General features: G+C 49.2%; 8 protein-coding genes and 1 non-coding gene across 9 annotated transcripts; all 9 read right to left on the bottom strand.

Annotated features, from left to right (window-relative positions):
• Nucleotides 1-250: 250 nt before the first annotated feature.
• BT62DRAFT_1004031 (uncharacterized protein) lies at nucleotides 251-1,314 on the bottom strand (the record flags this gene model as incomplete). Its single annotated transcript, XM_043176996.1, has 2 exons — nucleotides 251-1,144; nucleotides 1,195-1,314. The coding sequence occupies 2 exons, from the start codon at nucleotides 1,312-1,314 to the stop codon at nucleotides 251-253; spliced, it is 1,014 nt and encodes a 337-aa protein (XP_043041738.1).
• A 189-nt stretch (nucleotides 1,315-1,503) lies between these two features.
• Nucleotides 1,504-3,395, bottom strand: BT62DRAFT_979941 (acyl-CoA dehydrogenase NM domain-like protein; the record flags this gene model as incomplete). The annotated part of the gene is made up of 10 exons (XM_043189478.1): nucleotides 1,504-1,628; nucleotides 1,695-1,788; nucleotides 2,003-2,097; nucleotides 2,151-2,242; nucleotides 2,291-2,381; nucleotides 2,429-2,634; nucleotides 2,684-2,829; nucleotides 2,875-3,078; nucleotides 3,129-3,212; nucleotides 3,264-3,395. The coding sequence occupies 10 exons, from the start codon at nucleotides 3,393-3,395 to the stop codon at nucleotides 1,504-1,506; spliced, it is 1,269 nt and encodes a 422-aa protein (XP_043041737.1).
• Nucleotides 3,396-3,893: 498 nt separating this feature from the next.
• On the bottom strand, nucleotides 3,894-3,991 carry BT62DRAFT_t55. Its single transcript has one exon. It is a non-coding gene; the product is annotated as a tRNA-Phe (tRNA).
• Nucleotides 3,992-4,661: 670 nt separating this feature from the next.
• Nucleotides 4,662-7,350, bottom strand: BT62DRAFT_993070 (uncharacterized protein; the record flags this gene model as incomplete). The annotated part of the gene is made up of 8 exons (XM_043190378.1): nucleotides 7,234-7,350; nucleotides 6,331-7,170; nucleotides 6,228-6,281; nucleotides 6,113-6,180; nucleotides 5,958-6,060; nucleotides 5,866-5,906; nucleotides 4,803-5,817; nucleotides 4,662-4,742 (listed from the first exon to the last, which is right to left on the bottom strand). Exons 2-8 carry the CDS (start codon nucleotides 6,997-6,999, stop codon nucleotides 4,662-4,664), a joined length of 2,031 nt encoding a protein of 676 aa, XP_043041736.1. The 5' UTR covers nucleotides 7,000-7,170; nucleotides 7,234-7,350.
• Nucleotides 7,351-7,630: 280 nt separating this feature from the next.
• Nucleotides 7,631-8,925, bottom strand: BT62DRAFT_930327 (uncharacterized protein). Its single transcript, XM_043185904.1, has 4 exons — nucleotides 8,605-8,925; nucleotides 8,354-8,540; nucleotides 8,060-8,309; nucleotides 7,631-8,002 (listed from the first exon to the last, which is right to left on the bottom strand). Exons 1-4 carry the CDS (start codon nucleotides 8,813-8,815, stop codon nucleotides 7,802-7,804), a joined length of 849 nt encoding a protein of 282 aa, XP_043041735.1. The 5' UTR covers nucleotides 8,816-8,925; the 3' UTR covers nucleotides 7,631-7,801.
• An 11-nt stretch (nucleotides 8,926-8,936) lies between these two features.
• On the bottom strand, nucleotides 8,937-10,825 carry BT62DRAFT_930326 (NAD-P-binding protein). Its single transcript, XM_043185903.1, has 13 exons — nucleotides 10,574-10,825; nucleotides 10,455-10,519; nucleotides 10,309-10,391; nucleotides 10,112-10,249; nucleotides 10,025-10,052; nucleotides 9,840-9,975; nucleotides 9,758-9,775; nucleotides 9,668-9,698; nucleotides 9,544-9,613; nucleotides 9,433-9,493; nucleotides 9,344-9,376; nucleotides 9,269-9,292; nucleotides 8,937-9,219 (listed from the first exon to the last, which is right to left on the bottom strand). Exons 1-13 carry the CDS (start codon nucleotides 10,703-10,705, stop codon nucleotides 9,133-9,135), a joined length of 906 nt encoding a protein of 301 aa, XP_043041734.1. The 5' UTR covers nucleotides 10,706-10,825; the 3' UTR covers nucleotides 8,937-9,132.
• A 177-nt stretch (nucleotides 10,826-11,002) lies between these two features.
• BT62DRAFT_966142 (kinesin-3) lies at nucleotides 11,003-17,679 on the bottom strand. The gene is made up of 9 exons (XM_043188803.1): nucleotides 17,601-17,679; nucleotides 16,903-17,542; nucleotides 16,428-16,845; nucleotides 15,542-16,372; nucleotides 14,581-15,488; nucleotides 13,958-14,524; nucleotides 13,793-13,904; nucleotides 11,564-13,742; nucleotides 11,003-11,494 (listed from the first exon to the last, which is right to left on the bottom strand). The coding sequence occupies exons 1-9, from the start codon at nucleotides 17,644-17,646 to the stop codon at nucleotides 11,235-11,237; spliced, it is 5,961 nt and encodes a 1,986-aa protein (XP_043041733.1). The 5' UTR covers nucleotides 17,647-17,679; the 3' UTR covers nucleotides 11,003-11,234.
• Nucleotides 17,680-18,236: 557 nt separating this feature from the next.
• Nucleotides 18,237-20,227, bottom strand: BT62DRAFT_760182 (uncharacterized protein). The gene is made up of 3 exons (XM_043182177.1): nucleotides 20,205-20,227; nucleotides 19,401-20,148; nucleotides 18,237-19,344 (listed from the first exon to the last, which is right to left on the bottom strand). The coding sequence occupies exons 2-3, from the start codon at nucleotides 19,937-19,939 to the stop codon at nucleotides 18,498-18,500; spliced, it is 1,386 nt and encodes a 461-aa protein (XP_043041732.1). The 5' UTR covers nucleotides 19,940-20,148; nucleotides 20,205-20,227; the 3' UTR covers nucleotides 18,237-18,497.
• Nucleotides 20,228-21,537: 1,310 nt separating this feature from the next.
• Nucleotides 21,538-22,956, bottom strand: BT62DRAFT_890746 (actin-related protein ARPC3; the record flags this gene model as incomplete). Its single annotated transcript, XM_043183035.1, has 6 exons — nucleotides 21,538-22,028; nucleotides 22,081-22,208; nucleotides 22,266-22,448; nucleotides 22,497-22,702; nucleotides 22,753-22,838; nucleotides 22,887-22,956. The coding sequence occupies 6 exons, from the start codon at nucleotides 22,954-22,956 to the stop codon at nucleotides 21,538-21,540; spliced, it is 1,164 nt and encodes a 387-aa protein (XP_043041731.1).
• Between the last annotated feature and the right edge of the window lie 867 nt (nucleotides 22,957-23,823).

Genomic DNA, 23,823 nt, shown 5'->3' with positions numbered 1-23,823 from the left:
TTCGCTAGGCCAGGCTCGACTGGCTACAATGAATTCCAGCCTTTATAGATCTCGCTAGGTCTCACTGTAATTTATTTTTTACTGTCTGGTAGCTTCGGTTCCACAGACGCAGTTAAGATGTCGATGCAATACATATAGTAACCTAAGTAGCGTGTTTGTCGAATTATAAGATTCTATTCTATACATTCCAGATTGTATCCCAAATTGAACGAATCCAGCTCTATTCAAAAAACGACCCCTTCTACCCTAGTCACCACCGTTCCGCAGTCTGGAACTCCATAACCTTCCTTTCCTGCAACAGCTGCACATTCTGGAATGCTAACGGGGTTGGTGTATGTATCACTGGGGACGGTGTCAAAGGCATCGAACCATGATCTGACTCGCAGGTTGATATAGGCGAAGTGTCCGCCGACCCGGAGAAAGACGACGAGGAGGAACCGGAGGTGGCGAGGGCAAGCTGTGGCGGGTATGAATCGCCTAGACTTAGGTTTTGGAAGCCGTATGTAGGCATGGGCTGGGACGTGTTATAGATAGCATCCAGGCTGCGGTGGTGACTGTGGTGTTGCTGAGGTGGCATGGTAGAGCTCGGTAGCCCATTGGGCAGGTAGTATCCATAGCGTGAAAACACCTGCGGAGCATACGGCTCCTCGAAGTTATAGGGAAGCGAAGACTGGCTTTGAGCCCTCCGAATGGGATGGCACTGGCCATCGTTACTTGGCGGTGGGTCCAAGGGCTGGCTGCTGTCTGAATACTGTGGAAGTGGAGGTAGCTGTAACTGCGATGGCGGAAAAGAATCGATCACTGGTGAACCAGAGAGAGAAGCTGGCTGGGAATGGGACTGATACGGTGCATACGGTTGGAGTGGCTGACTCGTAAGCTGGAATGGTTGTGGAGGAAACTGCGAGGATGGAGACGTCGAGAGATCGTGGGAGATCAGATTGTGGCTCTGCTGTCGTAGAAAGTGGTAATCCCTTTCTCGTTGCTTTTCCTGGTGTAACTTGGAACCGTGCAAATCGATGCTGGACACCGCGCTCCGCAGCTTTGGAGTAGAGGCGCTTCCCCGCGCGCGCGTTTCCCTACTGGTATACTGGCAAATCAAGCCCCGGGTAGTGCAACGCTTGCAGACCGGCTTTTCGCCGGAACACTATATCGAGGATTAGACGATCACAAGCCTAATTAGAGCAATCGATTGACCTTGGTTTTCCGTTCTCGACACTTGTCACAAGCTTGCTGAGTCCGCTGGCGCATAGACGTGTTCGCGAAAGAAAAACTTGCTGGAGAGCTGAAAAAATCATCGACAGAAGTGGTGGTCATGGTGGTAACAACGAAAAGTACTCCGTAGCAAATCACCCCTAACTTTCCAGTTAATAATGTCTTCCGTTTTTTCCGATTTTCTGGCCATTTTGAGTTGATCGAAGATCGCAAACAGGATATTTCTCATGATGATGATGTACACGTCCACCTACGTCCACTAATAATACAATCGACCACTCGGAGAAGGAACTAAGACCTTGACTTTGCGAACTGAGCGTTGAATTCTCGGCCTATGAGCATGCGTCGAATTTCCTGGGTACCGGCGCCAACTGTGTAAAGCCTCGAATCGCGTAGAATCCGTCCCATAGGGTAATCTAAAAGATTGGTAAATCAAGTGCCTGTACGATCAGGGCGAGGTGCGATTATCGCATAGTACATACCATTCACGTACCCGTTCCCACCAAGACACTGCATGCCCTCGAGCGCAACTTCAACGGTTTTCTCCGTCGAGTACAGAATAGCTCCGGCACAGTCCTATATAAAAGATCATGTCAGCTGTGGTGTAAAAACGTTCTAGCTCCACAAAAGGGGGGATCCACGAGAACTATCATAGGAGCCTCCGGAGGGATTGAAACCGATCGCTCAATTCAGTGGTGAAGATGAAGACCGTGCAACCGGCATGTGCAACTGCCATCGAAGACGTGCGAAAATTTCGGGCACAGCACACTCAGCAAGTCTGAGTACTTACAGATCTGCTGACTTTTCCGGTGTCGCATGCCTTTGCCACGGCATAGACGTAGGCCCGGCTGGCATTGAGTTTGGTATACATGTCTGCTATCTTTCCTAGAAACGAGAAAATTGTCAATTGAATACCAGAAATAAATGAAAACACCCGCCTTGCATGAGCTGGAACTCTCCTATGGGCTGCCCAAATTGCTTCCGCTCGTGCACGTATTCGACTGCGTAGTCGAATGCGGCCTGCATGAGCCTGTAGCAAAGTTGAGTTTAGAGCGGAGGCCAGGCAGTTAGTACAGACCCGAGTGGCCCTCCACTCAAAACAAGCCTCTCGAGGTCCAGGCCCGACATCAGGACTTTGGCGCCCCTGTTGACCTCCCCGAGCACGTTTTCTGCACAGCATGGTAAATTAAAAGCCGAAACAGGCGAAGGAACCGACCTTCTGGTACAAAACAGTCCTCGAAAATTAATTCACAAGTGTCGCTCCCTCTCATTCCAAACTTGTCCAGCTTCTCACCGGTTGAGAAACCTTCAGAGTCACGTTCAACAATGAAGGCAGTGATTCCCTTTGAGGGATTAGGATCATCGAGAGGGACGGTCTTAGCATAGACGACAAAGGTGGATGCAATAGGGCCATTGGTAATCCTAAACATGGATACAGCCCAGAGCATTGAATTGACACATAGGAACTGACCAGAACTTATTTCCATTCAATCTGTACCCTCCAGACACCTTGTTCGCTTTGAGTCGCATGCTAACAACATCGCTTCCACTACCCGTTTCGCTCATCGCCAAGGAACCAACCTTTTCACCTGTAATCAAGTCCGGAAGGTATTTCTCCTAGGGAACCGTCAGTGGAGTCGACATTTCCAGTAAAGTACTGACCTTTTGCGCTTCTGTCCCCCACCGATGAATCTGGTTGACACAGAGGTTGGAATGAGCGCCGTAAGAAAGTGCAACACTACCAGAAGCCTCGGACAACGCTTCCATAGCCAATAGATGGTGCATATATCCCAGTCCTAGACCAGAGTATTTTGGTGCGACAGTGATACCAAGAAGCCCCATAGAACCGAGGGCGGGGAATAGCTCCTTAACTACATATCAGTTGGCTCTTCAACTTGCATTCAAACATGTCGTACGACAGGAAACTTGTTGGACTTATCAATATCTGCAGCACGCGGAGCAATCTCTTTCTGTGCGAATTCTATAACAACAGACCTAAACTGAAAAAGGTATGCTTTCCGGTTACTTTAAGGAGGCAAATCACAACGTACTTCTGTCTCGTCATCGCTCAGGCCAGCCACGTCCGTGTTATAGTACGAGGACACCAGTCGTCTGGAAATACGTGTGCTAGCAGGCCAAATAATCCGACGGGCAGGCCATGGGAGAAGTGAGAAGACGACCATGTCCAAGTTCAATTTGGTTACCCCACACTTGCGGAGAGCGTGACGATGAGGTCACTTACACTTTCTGTCACATTCAGATCCGATCAGTCACAATTCATCACGCTCCTCCTCGGTTCCTAACGCTCGTTTCTTTAGGGTAGCGCACGAAACCTAGGTTTGGATACACAGAGGTTAATTACCGGTAAGTTACCTTCCCCACTGGAGGGATTTTTGTCGAAGTAACTTACTTATCCTGTGACTAGCAATTCCACGTGATAATTCAATAATACAGTAGTTACTCTGTGTGTCGTCTATTTACAAAGTACAGTAATAGATATGCAATGTTTGTAAATATATGAAAGTTCATTAAGAACGTATAGAACGCGAAGATAAAATGCACGTGATAGGGTAACTAACGATAAAATACCACAAAACCGCAGCCTACCCCTTCTGGAGGTTTCATGCACAACCCCACGTTTCTTGTCATGTAATGCTCAAAAGAACGTCAAAGCGATCACATGGGGAAACCCGGGATCGAACCGGGGACCTTTAGAACCCAACTTCCCTTTTGGAAAGGAAACTTCAGTCTACTGCTCTCCCAGCTGAGCTATTCCCCCACAAACATACTGGCGGGTAAAATAATGTACTCAGATATTAATCATTCTATGAAAAAAAAAAAAGAGAGAAAAAGAGACTAGAACGAGAGATAGAAGCCTTTACTTGGAAATTATCAGGGTCTGTGGGGATTCGTTTGAGATCAGCCTAACACAAGACGCATCTGATGAACGGCTACTACCCATAACAAGAACTTGTACTTATCACGTTCATCTTGCTCATCACGGATTCCGACACTTGTCCCAAATAGTCTCTCATTAATTATTGTGCCCCTATACATGACTCTGATTGGTTCGACGACTAAAAATTCGGATTCTTTTGTTGCAGTACTTTGTTGAATATTTTCATATTCCCTGAGGTTCGGTTGGGGTCGCCGAAGCGCGTTTGACGGCCCTAATTTTCGTCTACATATTCTATTTTACGGCCTCAAGGGAAGGGGAAAAGCGGTTCTTTCTAAGCCACTGTTTGATCAATATACCAGGCAATTCCCTAGACTGATAATTTTTGGATAACCGCCGTAGATGACAGTATAAGAATTTCGATATCCGAACTTTGAATAACGGTCAAATCTGGCGCCGGTAAATCAAACAGTGCACAAATCAATATATGGGACATATCGACAGATAAGAGTAGAAACGACAGGAATATAACAACATAACTCTTGAGAGACAATCAACTTGAACTTGTAGGTACTTCGGCATCGGCATCAGCATCTTCCTCGGACAACAATGGCTCCCCAGCTTCATCTGCATCCTACTTAGACAATAGTGGCGAGCCGAAGAGACTCTCAACTGCATCATCTCCATCACTGACCATGAACTCGTTATATACGCGTTCGTAGTGGTCATCTCCACTAACCGTAGAGGGTCCTTTCGTTGAAATCGTGGACGTCGACGCGGACGCTACTGGCTCTTCCCCATTCTTGTGCGACGAGGCGGAACGCTCGTTGAACCATGGCATGTCCATGATCAAAGCGCCAACAAGGCTACCATCCGAAGGGCCGCCATTTTCTTCCTCCGCGGATTCCACCTGATCGTCGGTGGCGCCGGATGGCTTCTCATCTGAGCACTCGAGCGGAGTGGGAGGACGATCGACGGGAGAGGGGGGACAAGGAGGAGCCTCGGGTCCATCCTCAGGCTCGCCTGAATCTTCGTTTCGAAGCCGTAGACTTTCAGGCTGCGTAGGAGTCGTCGAAATTTCGACGACGGGTGAAGTATCTGTCGTGTCAGTGTCCTCGACTGTAATGATCGGAATCGGAGGGAGTGTCTGTTCCACGGTATCGGGCTGAACTGGAGTACGAACTGGAGTACGTGCCGGAGTAGGGAGGGGATGTCCAGAAGGTCCAGCAAAGTTGTCCGTCAATCGATGGAAGCCTTGTGAGCCGTTGTGTGTATTCGACGACCCTTGGGACTGTATTACTGGCTGAGTGAGAGCGACCAACCTCTTATGCACCGTCTGCACCTTTGCCAAAGTGATAAGTACCGTTTTAAAACATTCCTCTGCTTCCTCACGGCTGCGGGCCTCTCTCACCGAGAGAAAGGGAACGCCAGTATCTGCGGCACCAGTGACATGTAAGGCACTTGGATTCTGGCCCGTGTGCAGACTCGCGAGAAGCATAATCTCTCCTTTGTCGGTAATGAACCATCTGGAATATGGTTCGATTTTACCGCGACGTATGCACACATATCGAAGGAGAGAAGCGCCCCTTAAAAAGATGGCTGGATTGTTCATTTTTCCAGAGTCACTTTTGGGGAATGACGGTGGAACAGAACCATTGTTGAAGGTCGGCTTTTGTTGACCTCGGTCTCCGTTTTGATGGACAATCGGCCTGATATTGTTAGGATATAGCTCAAAATTTTATCAAAAGAAGACTTACGGCTCCCGAAACTGGGGCGTAGAGACACTTGTCTCTTGAGACTGGAAACAAAATGAGTGACAGCGAAGTCGGGAGCAGCGAACGGAGCTTACCTCATTCTGTCTCTGCCAGACTTGAGAGGGGCCACCGTTGTGGTTATAGTAGCCCTGCGGCACCTGCGAAAGCGGCCTGCTGCTTCCATTTTGAGGTAACGACCTATACGTTGGACAATCAGATGAACACAGCAACACATCGCGTAAGATATTACCTGTATTGGTTCCCCTGCATTCCAGATCCTCTGGATTGGTCACGGAGGTCGAATTGCATCCCCGTCATCTAAAAAGCAATCAATAGTGATAACAAAAGTGAACGACGACACTAACAGAGAAAGTTTGATGATTAGATGGACCAACGGCGGTGGATGTCGTGCGGAAACCCTGGTAAGGACATAGGACAGAATACTTTGAAAAGTATCAATATACGTACATTACTCGCATGGGACTTGATGCGCTTCAGTGCCCCCGAAGACGATTCTCCTGTCATGCTGTTGTCGTCGACAGCCTTTCGTTTTCTAGCAGCGTTAGCTGACCGACCACCACATCGTTTCCGCTCCTTACTACGGCCGGAGCTCATAGCACTGCCACCATGTGGCGTTGTGTAACTGGGTGCATGAAGAAACTGCTGGGGTTCCCCATGAGGGAAGCCATGAGCATGAGGGACATTGACCATCTGGGGGATGTGACCTGAGTACATTTGCTGTTGAGGATGAAGTGGGCCCTGCCAGTTGGACCATGGGGGTTGACCTGGAAATTCATATGTGGGGTATGGCTGCAAGGACTCCTGTGGCTGGGAAACATATTGAGGAGACCACAGGTGGGGGAGGAAAGGATATTGAGGATTTGCTTGAGTTGTAGCAGCATGCATTGGTAATTGAGGCACATTCGGAGGAGCACCTGACTGGGGGAATGGAATGAAGGAGTTACTCTGCCGGTCATAGTCTCCACTGCTTTGCTGTTGGTCATAGCAAGGCTGGGGAGCATCAGCCTGGTACTGGTACTGTTGCAAAGGAGTGTTGTTCATGTTCACAGGATGTGGCAGTTGATAGGGAGTGTTGCACACATCTTGACATATCCATGGAGGCAGTGAGCCCGACATTGAAACTAAATGGGAGGAAACAACGAAGGAAAGATGCAAGCATGAGTTATTTAGAGTGAAGACATGTTTCACAGTGAGACATGTCTTCACTCTAAATGACTCATAGCTCTTTTTCAAACCCACACCACCGCTACTCTGACCTTTATTGTGCTCATTGCCATACAAAACTCTCTAAATAATGACCAAAGAACTGCTTTGCAAGACTGATGTTTGGTACAAAATTGATGGACTGACCTAATTTTATCCTGCGAGAAGGAGCAGCTGGTAGAGTGCTGGTGCGAAATAGCTAGTTTCACACCAGTCCAAGACATACAGAGTCAGGGCAATGGAAGAGAATGAAGGGAAACGATCAATCACGCCATTTCCCTTTTGGGACGGGGACGTCGGTAGATTCGGTCCGCTACTTTCTGCCGATACTTCAACAGTTGGACTCTCTGATATTGTCATCCTTCCCGAACCTGTTCATACTTTTTTCACCATTGCCCAGCAAAACAGGCGCTGTCCTCAACTGTGCATGTCTTATGTTACTTGAGACTTCCATCACGGCCGTCTATCATGTCTGTCAAGCGTTTCAGTCATGCCGGAGCCATGATCCATGTTATGATCCATGTTATTTTAGCGCCGGACAGAATGAAAGGCTGCATGCCCGTTAATTCTCCAGGTCTATCCGGCATTCAAATGGCAACTGCATCTACGAGATACTCTGCAGCGTCCATAATACCGCGTCCATACACGTTTATGATACAACTGAGTGGGCTACAATAACTTTACATCGGTGTCAATGTCCAGAAAATCGTACCCTTCAAGTCAGATGAACACTTTCTCCACCGGCAGCTGCATCTGTCGTCAAGATATCGTCGCTTTTCCTTACCGACTTTGCCCAACGCAGTCCACATGCATTGCAAAGCGTCTTCGGCCCCAGCGGACCTTTACGCCACTCGGGAGAATCCGTCCTCCCGCAAGTTACACATACATACCGTTCAGACCCATGCGTTTTCTTAGCCTGTGGAGTACAACCAATAAAACAGGCAAATTCTCCTGGAGCTCATGATAAACAAACCTTTTTCTTCTTCCCTCCATCGTCGTCCTCACCACCGGTATGCACATCAAGGCTACCTGTGGCGTAGAGACCGCTCCCAACCGTGACCGGACCACCGCTGCCATCAGAAGTCTCCCCAGCCATCGAAGTCGACGTAAACAGCGGCAAGGGACCCTTTGTCATAGCACTAAGCGACGAACTCCCCGTAAGCTCATGCAAGCGTGCCTGGAGGCGTTGGTTCTCCAGCTTCAAATCCAAAAACGTATTTAGCCTGGGAGCGATGAGAACGGTGCCTAGGGAAAGCAAACGACACACATGGACGTATTCTTCCCTGGATACGGCCTCGCCATGGTATACCAACAATCACCCTCAAAGCGGGATTTGATTTCGAATAGGATGTCATTTGTCTGATTGGAGCATTTCAAACGGGCATAGCAGTGTAGATCCCGGTGGGTCCGCACACTCTCGGAAAAGGTCGATCGGAAAGCGTCGTGGTCGCCAACTACGAGGAGGACCAAATTACTATGTTACAAAAGAAAATTGCATCAAAAAGTGGACAGAAATACCTGAAACAATCTCTCCGAAATCGCAGTCCACCAGATCGACTTCTCGCCAGCCCAGCAGTTCGGTCACTGCTGTGCCGACGTACAGCACCTTGCCTTCATCTGACAGCACAAAAATGATCGTGTCCGCGAGCTCTGTTATTAGGAGATCTGCCCAGCGTTTTCTTTTCGTGAATTCATACCCTGTTGCAGACACCGGCTCTTTCGTCGACATTGATACTCGTCGCAGGCCGGACGATAAGGACGATAAGAGAAGGAGGAAGAAGCAAAGAAGAATTTAGCGCCGTGATGGCACCCCTATTTCTGGCAGTTCTCACTTTTCACCCAACGTCAGACGGTGGAAACCCCCATGTATACCTCAAAAAAACAAAAAGTAGAAAACCAAAAATACAGATTAAGAATGACGCAGTACCCGGAATAATAAAGAAAGATAAGGAAATGACGCCCAGTAGTATGTATACCTCTAATGTTCGTTGAAAAAGTTCGATGACCGTATGCTTGTCTGATTCGTATATATCCAAAAAAATTACCCTAAATGATGCAGTATCCGCCATCTACGCGGACTTCGGAGCCGGTCATAAACCTTGACGCGTCGCTAGACAAATAGACAATTGCACCCTACAACATCCATTAGTTCCAGATATCATATTCCGTGTTTCCGACGAACCGAAAGATCATCGGGGTCTCCAATCTAAAATGCAAGATTTAATGGAAATTCAGCAAGATGCCGGAAGGAACATACCCGGCCCATTGGTGTCAAGCTTTCCCAGGTTTTCTACCCGACATCCCGTCCCATTAGCCTGGAATACGGATAGGATAAAATCAGCCAACCTTCAAGGCTTGGTCATGTTCCAGAATGGTCCGCGTCAGCTTGGTGGCCATGTATCCGGGACTATTGGAACGAAAGCTCAGCCATATCTCCTGTGTCGCATAGCAACCCACCTAAGACAGTTAACCCTTACGTTCTTCTTAGCCCATTCAACAGCCAGACTCGAGGTCATATGTTTGACAGCTACCGTCGACGATTGAGATGAATAATAGTATATATCAAATGAATCTTGCTTACCAGCTTTGGACGCATTGTACGGCGTTTGCGGCTGTGGGGTTTATCCCGTAAATAGTCTAGTTGGAGTGCAGAAGCAGCTTTGATGCTCACCTGGGGGATGTTGACAATCTAAATTAGAAAAAGCGTTCAGTGGCTGTGAAAAAGGATAAAGTTCGATCGCGTAATTACGCACATTTGCACTCATACTGGCCACGAGAACGATGGACCCTCCGCCCTGTGGGATCATATTGCGAGCCGCTTCACGCGCCGTAAAGAAAGCTCCGTGGACATTGATATCGTACAAGCGCTTTATACGATCAAATGGGTAACTGTGGGGCATTAATATCTGCAATCTGTTCCGTCACACGAAACACTGACTCGAAAGCAGAGTAATTCTCAACAATTCCTGGAAGCCATATGTCAGCATCGGCACTCAACAAGTAAGGAGACAGTGATAGGGTTCACCTGCCGAGGCGACTACGGAATCTAGCCGACCAAAGGTATTCATTACCTCGGAGAAAGCCTTCTGGACGGAAATTTCAGATGAGACATCACACTCGACACCGATAATCTTGAGGTCCTCTGGCTTCACGTCACCGGAACCTTTAAACTTGATCATCAGTGACGCGCCCAGTCGTCGGCGACGGACCAAAAATACTGACCACAAGCATATGTAGCAAGCTCTTCGGCAGCACCCTTAGCCTCGGATGCCTTCAAATCGACAATCGCGACGGATGTACAGCCCCTACAAAAGAAAATATTCATCATTGTATCATCAAACATACCGAACGTGAGACACTTCACTCACGACTGCACGAAGGCGCGGCAGAACTCATAGCCCAACCCGCGAGCTGCACCAGTGACCATGCAGACCTAACAACATTGAATATCCTTCCCGGCATCGTGCAAATGACAATGGCTACACACTTTTCCCTCCATGGAAAAGGCCGGAAGAGTCCTGGGACTTTTCGTCGCGGTGCTCGCCCATCGTATCGCGGAAGGGCTAGACTTGAGAACGCGAAGGGTAAGCTGAGCCTTGACGAGCAGGCGGGCAGCCATGAAGTAAAAAAATCTGCAGGAAAAGGTGGTGGTGGTGGTGGTAGTAAGGGAGAGAAAAAAAAGACGGGTGAAGAATAGAAGCGGAGTCAATATAACGGCGGGCTACAAGTGTGGGGTAAGTAGTCCATATTACCGCTCGATCACGTGGCCCCGGGCCTATGACACTCCGCGCGCCACTGCCAGCGCAGGCTCTTTAAGATCCGATATACCGACCCCGATACCGTACGATGATGTGCAGTAATGGTTTCATATCGACAAGAATTATGATCCGAGATTCCATTGATAGAATGAGGTCGTACGTGTAACATATATACCCTACATATACGGGAACGAGGAGGTATAAGAAAAACATATGGAAATAGCTAAGTAAAACACTGTAACTGTGGGTATCCCAAGCAGGTAACCTAGTGAGGAGAGCGAGCGATAACGAATAAGGTTACGAATGAGTGGACAATGGACATGAGTAAGCCGTAAATGAATGCGTGCAGAGGAAAAAGGATGGCATGGCGAAAGGAACAGAAAGGAACAATCACAGACAAGCAAACTTGGATTTACGTTTCGATGTTAGCTCATCCATTCGTGAATCTAGTTGTTGACGCGCTCGTTCCTTCGCTTTTCGTTCTTCATCTAATCGCTGTTCGTACGACTGTTTCTCTTCCACTATTGACCTGCGAACGTTAATAACCTCTCGCTTGGCCTCCGTAAGTTCACTGCGGAGACCGTCTAGTTTGGTATTAAGCGTGTCTCGTTCTCGGGCTAATTCCGTGGCATGCATCCGGGCCTTGCGGACTGAAAAAAAAAAAAAAAAAACACAGCATCGGTAAACACCATATACCCGTCGACAGTCAAAGTGCTTACGGTTTTTCTCTGAATCGCCGAGAGAAGTTTCCAGCGTGCTGACTAGATCCATGTGCGTCTGCAAGTCGCTTTCACAGTGTGTGAGCTGCTTATTCAACGTCTTGATCATCGCCTCCTGCTCATCGATCAGCTTGGCTTGTTGCTCCAATTTCGCGTTCGTCGGCCCAATATTATTGACAGAACCTTGACCGATGGAAGTTGACGGGGAATCTAGCTGCGACTCTCGGGATGATGATGATGATGAAGTAATGGCGGAAGATGCTTGTGAAGAAACGCTACCGACAACATCGTGTGAACGAGGAGCAGGAGGGGGAGGGACTGATGGCGGAGGCGTAGGAGGAGGTAGCTTCATAGGAGGAAGGCCATTAGCCCTGTTGTACGATACACTGCGGTCCGTGGTAGGTCGGGCATTAGGAGGTGATCCGCTTCGAGCCAGCTGAGCTTGCAGTTCGCGTAGAAGAGTTTCGGAACGGTTTTTCTCGACTTGGAGTGTGTCCTTTTCATCCTTGACCTTCTGTAAGTTCTCTTGCATCTCAGCAAGTACGGAACGATGTCGCTCCAGTTCACCCACAAGTGATTCGCGTTTTGAGGCCTCTTGAATAAGCTTCGACTGTTCGCTTTTTGTTTTGTCAAGTTCGGCCCGAAGCTTGGCGACAGCCCCAGCAAGCTCGTCGCGCTCATCCTGATAGATCGACATCTGGTGTTGCATCTCGTGGATAACCGCCGCCTTCTCCTGCATGGCGTGCTCGTGGATCTCTCTAGATTCTTCACGGAGTAGTGAGAACTCATCCGCAGCGACTTTGTGTGCCTCAAGCTCCTCCACAAGCAAGTCATGATCTTTGCGTAAAATATCTCGTTCTGCGTCGTGTTGCACCTTGAGGTCGTCGAGAGTTGCAGCTAATAGCTCCCTCTCCTCCGCCAGTTCTTGCTCGCTACGGACTCTGGCGTCTTCGAGAGCAGCCTTATGATACTCCTCAAGGGCAACAATGCTCGCGTTGAGTTCGGCAACAGATTGTTGATGATCGGACTTGAGCTTGAGGATCTCTTCCATGTGGGATTGGACAACAACAGCGTGCTTATCAGCAGCCTGTGCCTCGAGACCTTCGAACGCTGAGGAATGAGCTTCGTTGCGACGTAAGATCTCGGCCTCGTGACCGCGCTCGAATTCCTGCAGCACCATCGCCTGCTGCTCTTTCACCAAGGTGACGGCAGCATCCAATTCAGCCGACGCCTTTGCAGCCGCAACCGACGCTGATGATGCGGCTTCCATCTTAATTGCGATGATAGCAGAGTTCAGACGCTCACTCTCCACCCGCCACCCTTCCTTCAATTTCATGATAACGCCTCCCTGTTCAGAGCGAATCTTATCCATCTGCAATTGATAGTCTTCTTCCTGCGTGACGAGCACCCGAGAATGTTCTGATTTCAACAACTCCAGCTCCTCTGCAAATGAAGACTGCTTCCTAGCCATGGCTACAGAATGCTCGTCCTGAAGTTCCTGTAGCGCGGTTGCACGAGAAGACTGGGATTCGGAAAGTGATCCTTGCCGGGCAATTTCAGCCATCCGAAGTTGCCCCACATGCGCCTCCTTCAAACGCTCCAGAGTAGCTGCCGCATCCACAGATTGCTTCTCCATAGCTGCTGCATGATCTCCGCGCAGCTTTGTTAGGACATTATAATAGTCCTCCTCAGTTTTATGAAGAACAGAAGACGACTCGGCCTCGTTTCGCTTGAGCATTTCTTCGTGTTCAGCTACAATCTTACGAATTGCAACCTCATGCTCGTCCTTGGTCTGCGATAGAATAGTGTTGGCTCCCTGTAGGCAAGACCGAAGCTCTTGGTCGTACTCCTCCTTGAGTTTGCCGAAGGCAGCCTCGTGATCCCGATGTACCTGTTCAAGCGTAGCAGAAGCCGCGGCAAGTTCATTGCGGAAAGATGAGGAGGGTGTTTGGTTCTCGGAGTTGAAACGAGAAAGCAGATCATCAACTTCAGCTTGCTTAGCCTTCAAAGCCTCAGCATGTTGAACTCGTATCTCCTCTATAGCGGTAGCGTGATCAGCGATGGTTTGCCCCAGAGTTGCTGAGAGTTCCGCTTCGCGTCTCTGCACCTCGTCAAGCATTCGAAGATCCTGGTCATATTGCGATCGGAGGTTTTCAATCTCAGAAGACATGTTCAAGGCCTTTTGCTTAGGCGTTAGCGAGATAGATTTTCAGGGCTCAGTACTCGTACCTGGTCCCTTGACAACGTTGTAAGTTCATCGTGCTGCCGCCTCAACTGAGCCAGCTGTTCATTCAAGGTGTCGACCACCTCTCGATGATGGGATTCCTTTTGCGCCATAGACCTGCGTATGCTGTCAGCATGCTTCACAGCGGGGAAAAGACGGAAAAGATTTACAACATCAACTCATTCAGGCGTTCCAACGATTCGTCGGCCTCCGAGATAACGGACGAGCCATTCTTCTCAGACTCTGAGTCTTGAAGGTCCTCGATAGAGTGTCCGCTCGCGTTCTCCATGCTCCTGCGTATGTGGTCAAAATGACCCATCGTTTTTGGCGAGAGATGGACGGGAGAAGTGGTACCGTTGACCTTCGTCGGTAAGGTCTCAGGAACATCATCCGCAGGTGTAGCTAGGGCCGGGGACGATGCTGCGCTTTGATCATCCCGACTCTGCTTCAGAGAATTCTCAAGCGCCGAAATTTCAGCCTCCCGCTCCTTCAAAACGTCCTGCAAGCGCATGATTTCCATTTCAAGACTCGACACAGACCGTTCCGCATGATTTGGGACACCGGCGGGCACAGATATAGAGAGATTCGGTCTAGAACTCTGCAGCAAAGAATTCAAGGTGGAAGTCGAATTTGAATTGGATCGAGAATGTGAATGCGAGCTAAGACTTGAAAAAGAGGTTTTGCGCGAGTGAACCGAGGAGAGCTCCTGTGAAAGCGATTGCGATTGCGAAAGCGACCTTGTTCAGTACATCAGCCACCAGGTCAGCAACAGAAGAAACTTGTAGAGAAATACCTCGAGTGGAGCGATTCTGCCGAGGCCGCCTGCCTGAAAAAAAGCCGTCTGCCGGCAGCATTGTACTGAGGCTCGTTTGCCTCTCTTGTTCGACTGCCAATACGCCTCCTCATAGGGGACAGTTCCATGGATTTATCGGTTGTGGTGGGAGAATCACCGAACGATTCACTTGACACGGAGTTGCTGAGTTTTGCTTCCTGGATTTGCGCGGCGAGGTCCGAAATCTCACGCAAAGCATCTCGGTACTTGGCGGTCACTGATGAAAGGTCGGCGAGAGTCGCCGTGTGAGTCTGCTGCAGTGCGATGAACTGATGATGAAGGGATTGATCGGTTTCTGCGGGCGTTACAGGGGCCGAAGAGGAAGGGGATGCCTCAAGCGCTGCCAGAGATGTGCCGCTCACATGGTCCGGAATCTCTTCAAATTCACCATTAACTTGAAGAGACGGCGCAGCATTCTTGAGGTCGATGTCAAGACTACGTCGGGCGAGTGCAACTTCGTCAACTACACTTCCCAGTCTCACTCTGGTATCTCCAGCATCCTTCTTTTTCCTTTCCCATTCTTGCATCTTCATCTCCAGCTCTCGTACCTTTCGCTCTCTGTCCTCCAAGTCATTGCGCCAGGCCTCTCCGTCTTGACGTATGACCTGCAGCCGAGATTGCAACGACTCAACTTCGTCTCTGCGCCGTTCGACTTCTCGCTCTAAATTTTCGACCGTTTGCTGAAGGGCTAGAATCGACTCATCTGAGCGCGCGAAACGTGCTTCCAGATCAGCAATGTATTTGGTTGAGTAGGATTCGGAGTCCTTGAACCGAGCAACTTCGCGCTTCAAGTCTGTCATTGACTCGCTCGAAGTGATGGATGTTTCATCATAAGCCTTCATTTTCTCCTCCAGGTCGCGAACATACGCCTAAACGCCACTAAGCACATTCCGCAGTCAAAGTAAAATAATAAAAAACGCACCTCCGTAGAAGCTTCTCTTTCTGTCAGCTTTGCAACACGAGCCCTAAGCTCCTCCACATACAACTCGGTAGCAGCATGCCTCTCCGTCACAGCCGACAACTCCACCTCCTTCTCCTCGACCATTTCATTGGTATGTCTCAACGCAGCTCGATTGAGATTTAGCTCTGCTTCCATAGCCGCAATAGTCTTCTCGTACTCCTCGATGACGGGGCCCACTATCTCCTCATATTTAGCGGTGCCCCCAATCGCGCCTGCACTGCTACCCCGGTGTTTCTCCCCAAGTTCCCGCCTCAGTCTCGTCAGCTCCTCGGTACGCTCAACAAACTTTCCCCTGAGATCTTCGTAGTTGTTCTGGAGCTCTGTCATCTGAGCGAGGACCTTCCTGCCAGCACCTTCCAGCGCCTCAGGACCACCAATTTCGACGCTGCCATTGCTGCCACCTTCCTTGATAGCTTTCAGCTCTCTCCGTAGGCGAGTGACCGTACCCTGAAGCCATTCAATGTCATCCCATCCATCCTCCTTCTCATTGACTACCGCTCTATTCTTAATATTGCGAGCGCGATTGGCGTACTTGAGGGTATTGATAGTCTCGCCGACGTTATACTCGGCTGCGCTGACACATGCAATCATCAGCGTATGAGCATTACCACCGAGCGAGTCTTGTAGAAGTCGAGTAAGTTTGGAGTCACGATAAGGAACGTGAGATGCCGTATGCGATTTGACACGAGAAGGGTCGCCAAGCGCCGAGATGACATTTCCGAGCGCCAGAAGACCACTGTTAATAGAAATGCCCTCTTTAATGCGCTCGCCCGCGGCAGCTGTCCTCTTAAGCTATAGAATAATAGGCGTTAGTGCTAGAAGAAGAGACGGATGTGGCGTAACTCACTCGTTCAGAACCCGCTAAATCGACGAAATGGAATTTGGACACGATAGTAACCCATTCTCCAGCTTCGTCATCATGGGGAATCATTGCTCGGTCTGCCGCATGTCCAAGAGCGCTGGCAGGTCGGAGGCCACCACCCCGTCCCATTGCAGCTGCGAAGCTTGGAGTTGATGGGCGACCAAAAGTTGGAGAAGCGACCCTTGAACTGCTGGGGTTTGATGAATATACAGACCCCGGACGAACTAGGCGTGAAGGTGAACGGCCGCCCGGGGGTAAAGGAGAGGGAGAACGTGGTGGGGCTCCAGAGCCGGTATACTTTTTCTGAGTGAGAGTAAGGGAGAAGATGGCATGAGAACGGGACGACTGGGCATTCATTTCGGTTTCATTGGTCCGTCTAATTGACGTCCCTTTCCGAATAAGACTGGAAAAAGAATGGTTCAATTAGGCGTTTAAGCTTTTAATTATCGCGGCGACTTACTTCATGACCTCGCCCGAGTTTTTCACGTTCACCTCACGAAGCCCGCCCCAAATAATGTGACCATCTTTGTCTTCGCGAATCTGCACCTCTCGCCTACCACCAGCCGTATCATCCATACTGAGCAAATCAATGAGATCTTCGTTGTAGATTTCTATGAAGGATCCCTTGATGCTGTAATTCCAAGCAGTACCACGCTCATCTTTGAGTTGTCTTGCACGCGAAAAAATCGTTGAAACAGCCCTCGGGATGATACCCATGCCGTTGCCAGGATCAGAGGGGTCGGCATCCAGATCCATGCCAGTCATGGTAAACGTTTTCCCGCTGCTTGTCTGTCCGTATGCGAGAATAGTGCAATTGAAGCCTTCGATGAAACGAGTGATTAGAGGATGCGCGGTGGAGGTGAACATGGCGTGCTGCGTTGTGGAAGGACCGTGAACCTGATCAAAGGAGAAAACCTGCTTCTTCGACGCCGCGCTAGACGAAGCCACAGAGGCAACAGGTGATGTACCCGCATTAGGCGGCGCGCTCGACGTGCCTTCTACAGAGACAGAGTTGACGGAGGTCGCATGAAGGACCGAGCGTTGGAAACGAGCGGGAATATTAGTACTATCTTGAGCTGTCGTCGGCCTTATACGAAGGGCTGGGAACAGAATAAGCAGTGGAGTCCACCACCATGAGGTATTGCAGTGATTACGTACCAACTTGGACCGAGGTCGTCGCTGACGACGACGACTGGGGGGCCATCGTTGCGGTTGCTCACAACGTTCAGGTCGAAACTGACAAATCAGGCCTAGTGGTTGTTGCCGAATTCGGCAGGGTGTTTGATGGCAATTTTCCCACCAAAACTTTAGGCGCTTGCTTGCGGTGGCAGGATGATCTCGGTTCAAACTGAATTACTATTTAATTAGAATTGGTTTGTAGTCTTTCTCAAAATCTTTGGCCTAACACAAGCCTAGCAGGTGGAGGGTCACAATAATATAATTTGTTCTGTAATATTGGAGGGCCTAGGTTTCCAGGTACAACCTGCAGTTTGCATGATGCGGCTCCCCATAGCTATGCATCTGATAACGGTAACATGACTTGTTCATCACTTCTTTTCGAATGCGAAACATTAAATCTAACGTTGGCTGAAAGCTCCCAGACCGGAGGGCAGGTATTTTATTACGAGTAGTAGCTGTACTTGCTTGACGGTCGAACCAAAAGCGCAGCGTCGCAACATCCGGTCGCTTGAAATAGCGAGTCCATATTGGAGAAAGCTCATACTCGAGGATTGATCCCGTAATTTAGCGTTCCTGTTGTCATGTGTGGCGTTAGAAGGCAGTGAGTGGAAGTTGGCGTCAACCGAGCCGAATCTCAAGCACAATGCTACGATATGATTGGTTACCAAATTGAATATGGCAGCAAAGAGAGCTGAGCAAACTATCTACATATCGCCAAACCACGTCGGACACGCAGAACAATGGCATATATATCCGGCGTCATGATGCCTAGCTAAGCACTCCGGATCATTCATTCATCAGAGCACAGGCCCCCTCCAACAGAAAAACCCACACCCACGATAACCTGACACTCCTCTCGTGAGCATCACCTTCGGATCATTCAAAGAGCACCCCGAAGAGAGATTCATCGTCATCGTCGTCGGCGTCATTCGTCTTTTTGCTACAAGTCTCAAAGATATCTGATCCTTGAAAAGCTTGAAACGACAGATGGACCCGCCCCATATGGCCGTAGTCCATTAGGTCCATCGTGTCATCAACGCTTTCGCGACTTGGCGACGTGATTAATGTTGGGGTACCTTCTTTAGCCCTAGCGACAATGTTGCTTCCCTGATGCGCAAGAGGGGGAGGATAAGAAGCAGGGTCTTCAATAGCCTGAGGAATGCGATCCGACGTGGGTTCCACCGGCTCATCGTATGTCGCCAACAAGCCAGGATCTGAAAATTCTGATGCAGGCGGAGATTGGGACGACCCATCCGCTCTGTGCATCATTACACTGCCATATCCATATTGAAGGGAAATCGGCATTGATGACTGCGCGTCATTCGGCAAAGCATCCTGCCCAAGAGCACCGATGTGATCCTGGTTTCGATGACCGGACTGTTGATGATGGACCTGACCATGCTTATGAGGAGTTGTACCCGTATGACTCTGGCAGGAGTAGGCTTTTATCAACCACTGAATCTCTTCGGGATTCAGCGGCACGCCAGTAGATCTACCCCTCCGACGGGCTTCTTCCTTTTGCTTAGCCTTCTCTTCTGCGGAAGGAAGCGGTTGATTAATGTGAGCGACAAGGGGAAAGCCCCCGAGAAAGAATAGTCGGGAGTTGGGTATGCGCCCTGGTGACGACTTCAGCTTCTCTCGGAGCTCATCGTTACAGAGCACGCCAGTTCTGTAGCCAAAACAAGCCGGTCTGGCAGTGCTTCCAGACTGCATTCCAATACTCCTGAGTGTGTACTTTCAGAACCTATCAACTCGAGATGAGAACATAAAACCGCTTACGGTCCCTGTACGGCAGATGGATTATCCGTTGATGGATTAATCCTTGGCTTCTTTTTCATGGGGCCTGTCCACGACCCCGACTCCTCCTCTTGTCCGAGTCTCAGGCGCTTTCCCGAACTACTACTGGACTGGAAAGTGGTTGCCGAGTTTTCTGAGCCGCGCCTGGGCCATACAGCGTCGCGAAGATTTGCCGAAGGTTGGGCGGCAAATTCGTTGACAAAAGGATAGGAACTAAAAGTGGCCATGTGAGATGAACCAGATGGTAGTGGCCAGGCCGGCGTCGGTATCGGCGGCGGGTTGACAGTAAAAGCCCCCGATGTAGGGTGAAGATGATATGAGAACGAGACACTGGAAGATTGAACTTGTTGGTAAACCTCGTTCGACGAGACGGGCGGAACATGATGTGGATAAGCATGAGGGAAAGTAGCGGAACCGTCGCCAATGGTTGTAGGTGGGTAACATGGCGGCGGCTGGGATTGTCCTGGAATAGTGACGTCCATTGACTGTGCTGAAAATTGTCGAAAATTGTTTATAGACATGTCACCCCTTTTATATGATATCACAAGTCCATTGACTCTGCTGCGATCGACAGCTTGGACATGGGAGCAAGGCGGATCCGCTTAGGACAAAGCTGTAGCCACGTTAAAATATCGCTTGCGCCACAATGTCCGGAGCAAGAGCAGGAGCTCCGTAGTATAATGTTTTTGTTCTTTAAATCCAAAATTCGATCATATATACCATATTTAACCTAGAGGAAAAGTCAATTGCGAATTATATCTTGGAGAAAATGAATGGTACACTTACATTGGCTGTTTGCCACTTTGAATGGCTTTGGACGTTTCTGCAGCTACTAGGACCATCCCGACGATACCCGAAGTCCCTGAATAGCGTCGAGGAGGCCTCAGAGCTCTCGTAGCGTCATAGCTTCGAATACATCTTTCAAAGCTGCCGTCGGAAATTTGACTGATAAGTCTTCAAAAGTCACGGCAGTTTTCTATTGTGCTGACAAGTAGGGTAAGTGTTTCGGACATCTTAAATGCGATCCTAACGGCCAGTCAATTCACCGTGTCGGGGTATTGCACCAAGTTGTACGACAACTTGGAAAGCGTAGCCGACGAGAATTGAACCGCAAATGACACGCAATAATTCGTCGAAGCAGAAGCTCGAACGTCCCCCACTCGACCGCGAAGGATACATGGCACCCACATTCTGCTTTGATAAAACCCCCTGGCCAGACGATGGATAGTCAGAAGCGAGCATGCACTCTGTCCAGGAGAGACTATGTACTCATCACGACATCACGGGCTCGCACCAAACATTGCAAACCTGATTTCCTCAAAGCCATCAACTTTGCTAGCGATACTCTTCGTTCTGACCAATTGAGAAATAGGGGGAGAGTTTCCAGAAGCCTGAGGTGAGCCACTGCCTAGCGACGAGCTGTAGCTGAAATATGCCTGAAATATGATATACTGAACAGCGAGATGCATTGTGGTACATCCACTGTCCCATTAACCTCGACGTGTTAAGAACAGCCATTTCAGACAGCACGGGGAATGAGTCGTAGGTGGTATAAAGTCAAACAGCCTACGTTATATGCATATGCCTGAGCCGGAAGTCTATAGGGATTATTTGTTGCATCGAAGCGTCCTAATAACCCCCGATCGCAAGTTCGAGAGAGTGTGGTTACTTCCATCCCCGTGCGTCTTGATAGGGAAAAGGACAGAGAAACCCGTCATATTATTCCAATATACTTGCAGAAACGCCGTCGCTACTTTGGAGACACCAGGATTCTTCAAAACGGTTCTCACTAAGCGCCGTGGACTCAGTTACTCGCAACACCTAAGAGGTGTTATGAAATCACATTTGCATTGCTGGAACTAGTTTGATCGAATCTGGAAGAGCATATATGAGAGTGGTGGTACCTTCTATTTGGTTGCGGTCCAGGAAGACAAAAGAGTTTGTTGTCTCGTCGTTATGAAGAACATCAGGCCTCAGATTACACGCCACTAGCCATCGCCCTTCGAATTCAGGGACGTCGATTCTCTCAACAACTACAGCAAATGATAAATCATCTGTCAGAACAATTCAATTTCACCAACTTCCAGAACCAATAAACTTACACACTCGTATTTGTAATCTATCGCATACTCAAGCCGCCTATCTTCCCAGTCAAGGCACTAACTTCGTTGACGTCCCAAATAACCAAGTTTCCATCGGCGCCAGAGGTGCTGACCCGCGTAACGAATCCACCAGCAGATTCATACGGCCTAACGCTCGTGATGGTATTTTGATGCATCGTCAGGAGCTTCGTATCACTGGCGTCAGCGGTGCTCGACTGACCCCGGCTATCTGCGGCTTGGAAAGTTGCAAAGGCGCCGGACTTTAATCTCCCGGGTCCAACGCCGGGCCGGGTAGCAGATCTGTGTACTGCAGATGTATCGTCAAGAGTACCGACACCTTGCCATCCAGTCTCAGCTGATCCGCTGAACACAAATGGTTGGCAGTCGTGCCCGGCGGCAACGATGCAGTCCTCTGCAGTCCAGGTAAGGGTAACGACAGGGAGAGACGTCATCTTGACGTTATGAATTGCGCCGGCAGGGTAAACGACAGTGATAGAACTATCGTGACCTATTGTGAATGTCAAATAGGCGACAAAAAAGAGAAGTAGAAGACAACCCACTTGCAAAAGCGAGCACATCACCTGATGGAGAAAATGCAACGGAATGAACCCATCCGCCGGCAGGACTCGGGTATTCTCCGCAAGTAGTGTTGAAAGGAAGTTTGGAGCCCCAGATGGTTGGAGGAGGTCTACCATTGAGGCATGAGTAAATTTTGGTGTTTGGGGGACCCAAAAGAGGCACCTACCTGGCATCCACTTCCTTGATATAGGCCGAGAATACCCTGGCCTTCGAATCCGCACTTCCCGCAGCAAGAAGAACATTGTTAGGATGCCAATCCACGGAGAGAACCGTCGACCGGATGGGCTTCTTCAGGAGCTTGCTAACCCACCAGTTGTTCTCGGGGTCAAAGTGACAAACTGCAATCGCGCTGAATATCGTTAGAAGTTATTCAGCATATAGTGCGGTTGTAACACACCGAGCGCCACTAGCAACAGCAAATTTGTCCTCGTTGGGACTCCAGCGGACGTGCGTCGCGGCGCGGTTGATGCGCAGAAGGACCAAGGTAGGCTTCCAGCTGCCATCGGGGCTAGGCTGCCATACATAGGCATTGCGATCCTGAGAAGCGGTAACAATACGGTTCGACGACGGTGCCCAATCGATGGAAGTGATCACTTTATCATGCTGATTTCCGAGTCAGTAATCAGGACCCGCAAAATTGCTGTAATGGTCACCTCGGAGAGGGTTTCCGTTGGAATCCATTCATATCCTCTACGAGAGAAAATCTGGGCCTCATTAGAGTTGAGGCTCACCGCGACCTCTGTGATAATCAGCAAAATGGAAGACAGTTTACGGTACTGGGACGTACGGGTCCGGTTTGCATTGAATGCATGGGCTGAAATGGCCGTCTGTCCAAGAGAAAATAATTCCGGCGCCATGAAAGTTGGTAAGATGAGTATTTATTTGACAGTAGGACCAGCAGTCTACTACTGAGGATGGTGGTGGTATAGGACAAAGGATGGATACCGACGACCGGCTACTGCCGATTAACGTGACTGTCACTTCTGAGCCAGTGTCACCTCAATCGTATGCCTTATACTAACGCGAACTAGCCTCGACTCGAACTTCACTCGAACTCGACTTGATTTATTATATAGGCGACTACCAGATGCTGAGCATGGCCGCTTTTTCTCTGGGCTGGACTCATTCTGACAGGTTCCATATTGTTGCAGCTGACCAACTCTCTCAGGGAAAAAAAGTTAGTATGCTGACCTTGGATTACTGCGCTTCATCTGCATTACTCAGTAACGCAGCAAGGGGGCTCTTCCATAACACACTTTCTGCTTTCCAAGTGCCCTCCATTTCCGAGCTCACCCTCGTTTCTTTTTCGTTTTGCAGTCAAGTTCAGTTTAGGATTTTCCGTGTAAAGTATAGTCTCGAACGTCGGTATGTCGAATTAGGGCAGAACTGCGGTATTAGGGTCTCAAATTTGCTTAGGCTGGTAAGATTTCAAGATCTCGTACTGATCTCACGATGCCGAGGGTCCGTGTTTTACACTCCATTTAGTCTGACCGGTTTCACATAGAATGTATGCGGTCTTGCCCGTTTATGTGCTCATTTGGGCAATTATATTCTGTTATATTCAAGCTCACAATTTGTTTCGTTCAAGTCTTATACCGATCTTGTATGTATATCAGCGGGATAATTTTTCGAATATACAGAGTGAACTAGTCGCAAAATGGCAAGGAGGTGCTAGATCTAGCGCCTATTTTCCGGAGCCGTAACTGTTGTTATTTCATTCTGAA

Source organism: Guyanagaster necrorhizus, assembly GCF_019112545.1.
Source record: "Guyanagaster necrorhizus MCA 3950 unplaced genomic scaffold BT62scaffold_8, whole genome shotgun sequence".
NCBI classification, from domain to species: Eukaryota; Fungi; Basidiomycota; class Agaricomycetes; order Agaricales; family Physalacriaceae; genus Guyanagaster; species Guyanagaster necrorhizus.
The sequence above is the reverse complement of the archived record's forward strand: the minus strand, read 5'-3'. Positions and strand labels throughout refer to the sequence as shown.

What these genes read in the sequence shown, in the direction of transcription:
- BT62DRAFT_930327 (XM_043185904.1), bottom strand. Translation starts at nt 8,815, where the DNA reads ATGTCGACGAAAGAGCCGGTGTCTGCAACAGGGTATGAATTCACGAAA. An exon ending in CCAGGGAAGAATACGTCCAT is followed by an intron (nt 8,310 to 8,353) that starts GTGTGTCGTTTG and finishes CATCGCTCCCAG; the next exon opens with GCTAAATACGTTTTTGGATT. An exon ending in ATGGAGGGAAGAAGAAAAAG is followed by an intron (nt 8,003 to 8,059) that starts GTTTGTTTATCA and finishes TGTACTCCACAG; the next exon opens with GCTAAGAAAACGCATGGGTC.
- BT62DRAFT_760182 (XM_043182177.1), bottom strand. Translation starts at nt 19,939, where the DNA reads ATGTCTATAAACAATTTTCGACAATTTTCAGCACAGTCAATGGACGTC. An exon ending in CCATCTGCCGTACAGGGACC is followed by an intron (nt 19,345 to 19,400) that starts GTAAGCGGTTTT and finishes GTACACACTCAG; the next exon opens with GAGTATTGGAATGCAGTCTG.
- BT62DRAFT_966142 (XM_043188803.1), bottom strand. Translation starts at nt 17,646, where the DNA reads ATGGCCCCCCAGTCGTCGTCGTCAGCGACGACCTCGGTCCAAGTTG. An exon ending in CGCCTGAATGAGTTGATGTT is followed by an intron (nt 13,905 to 13,957) that starts GTAAATCTTTTC and finishes CAGCATACGCAG; the next exon opens with GTCTATGGCGCAAAAGGAAT. An exon ending in CAACGTTGTCAAGGGACCAG is followed by an intron (nt 13,743 to 13,792) that starts GTACGAGTACTG and finishes CCTAAGCAAAAG; the next exon opens with GCCTTGAACATGTCTTCTGA.
- BT62DRAFT_930326 (XM_043185903.1), bottom strand. Translation starts at nt 10,705, where the DNA reads ATGGCTGCCCGCCTGCTCGTCAAGGCTCAGCTTACCCTTCGCGTTCTC. An exon ending in AACATGACCAAGCCTTGAAG is followed by an intron (nt 9,377 to 9,432) that starts GTTGGCTGATTT and finishes GATGTCGGGTAG; the next exon opens with AAAACCTGGGAAAGCTTGAC. An exon ending in GAGACCCCGATGATCTTTCG is followed by an intron (nt 9,220 to 9,268) that starts GTTCGTCGGAAA and finishes TGGATGTTGTAG; the next exon opens with GGTGCAATTGTCTATTTGTC.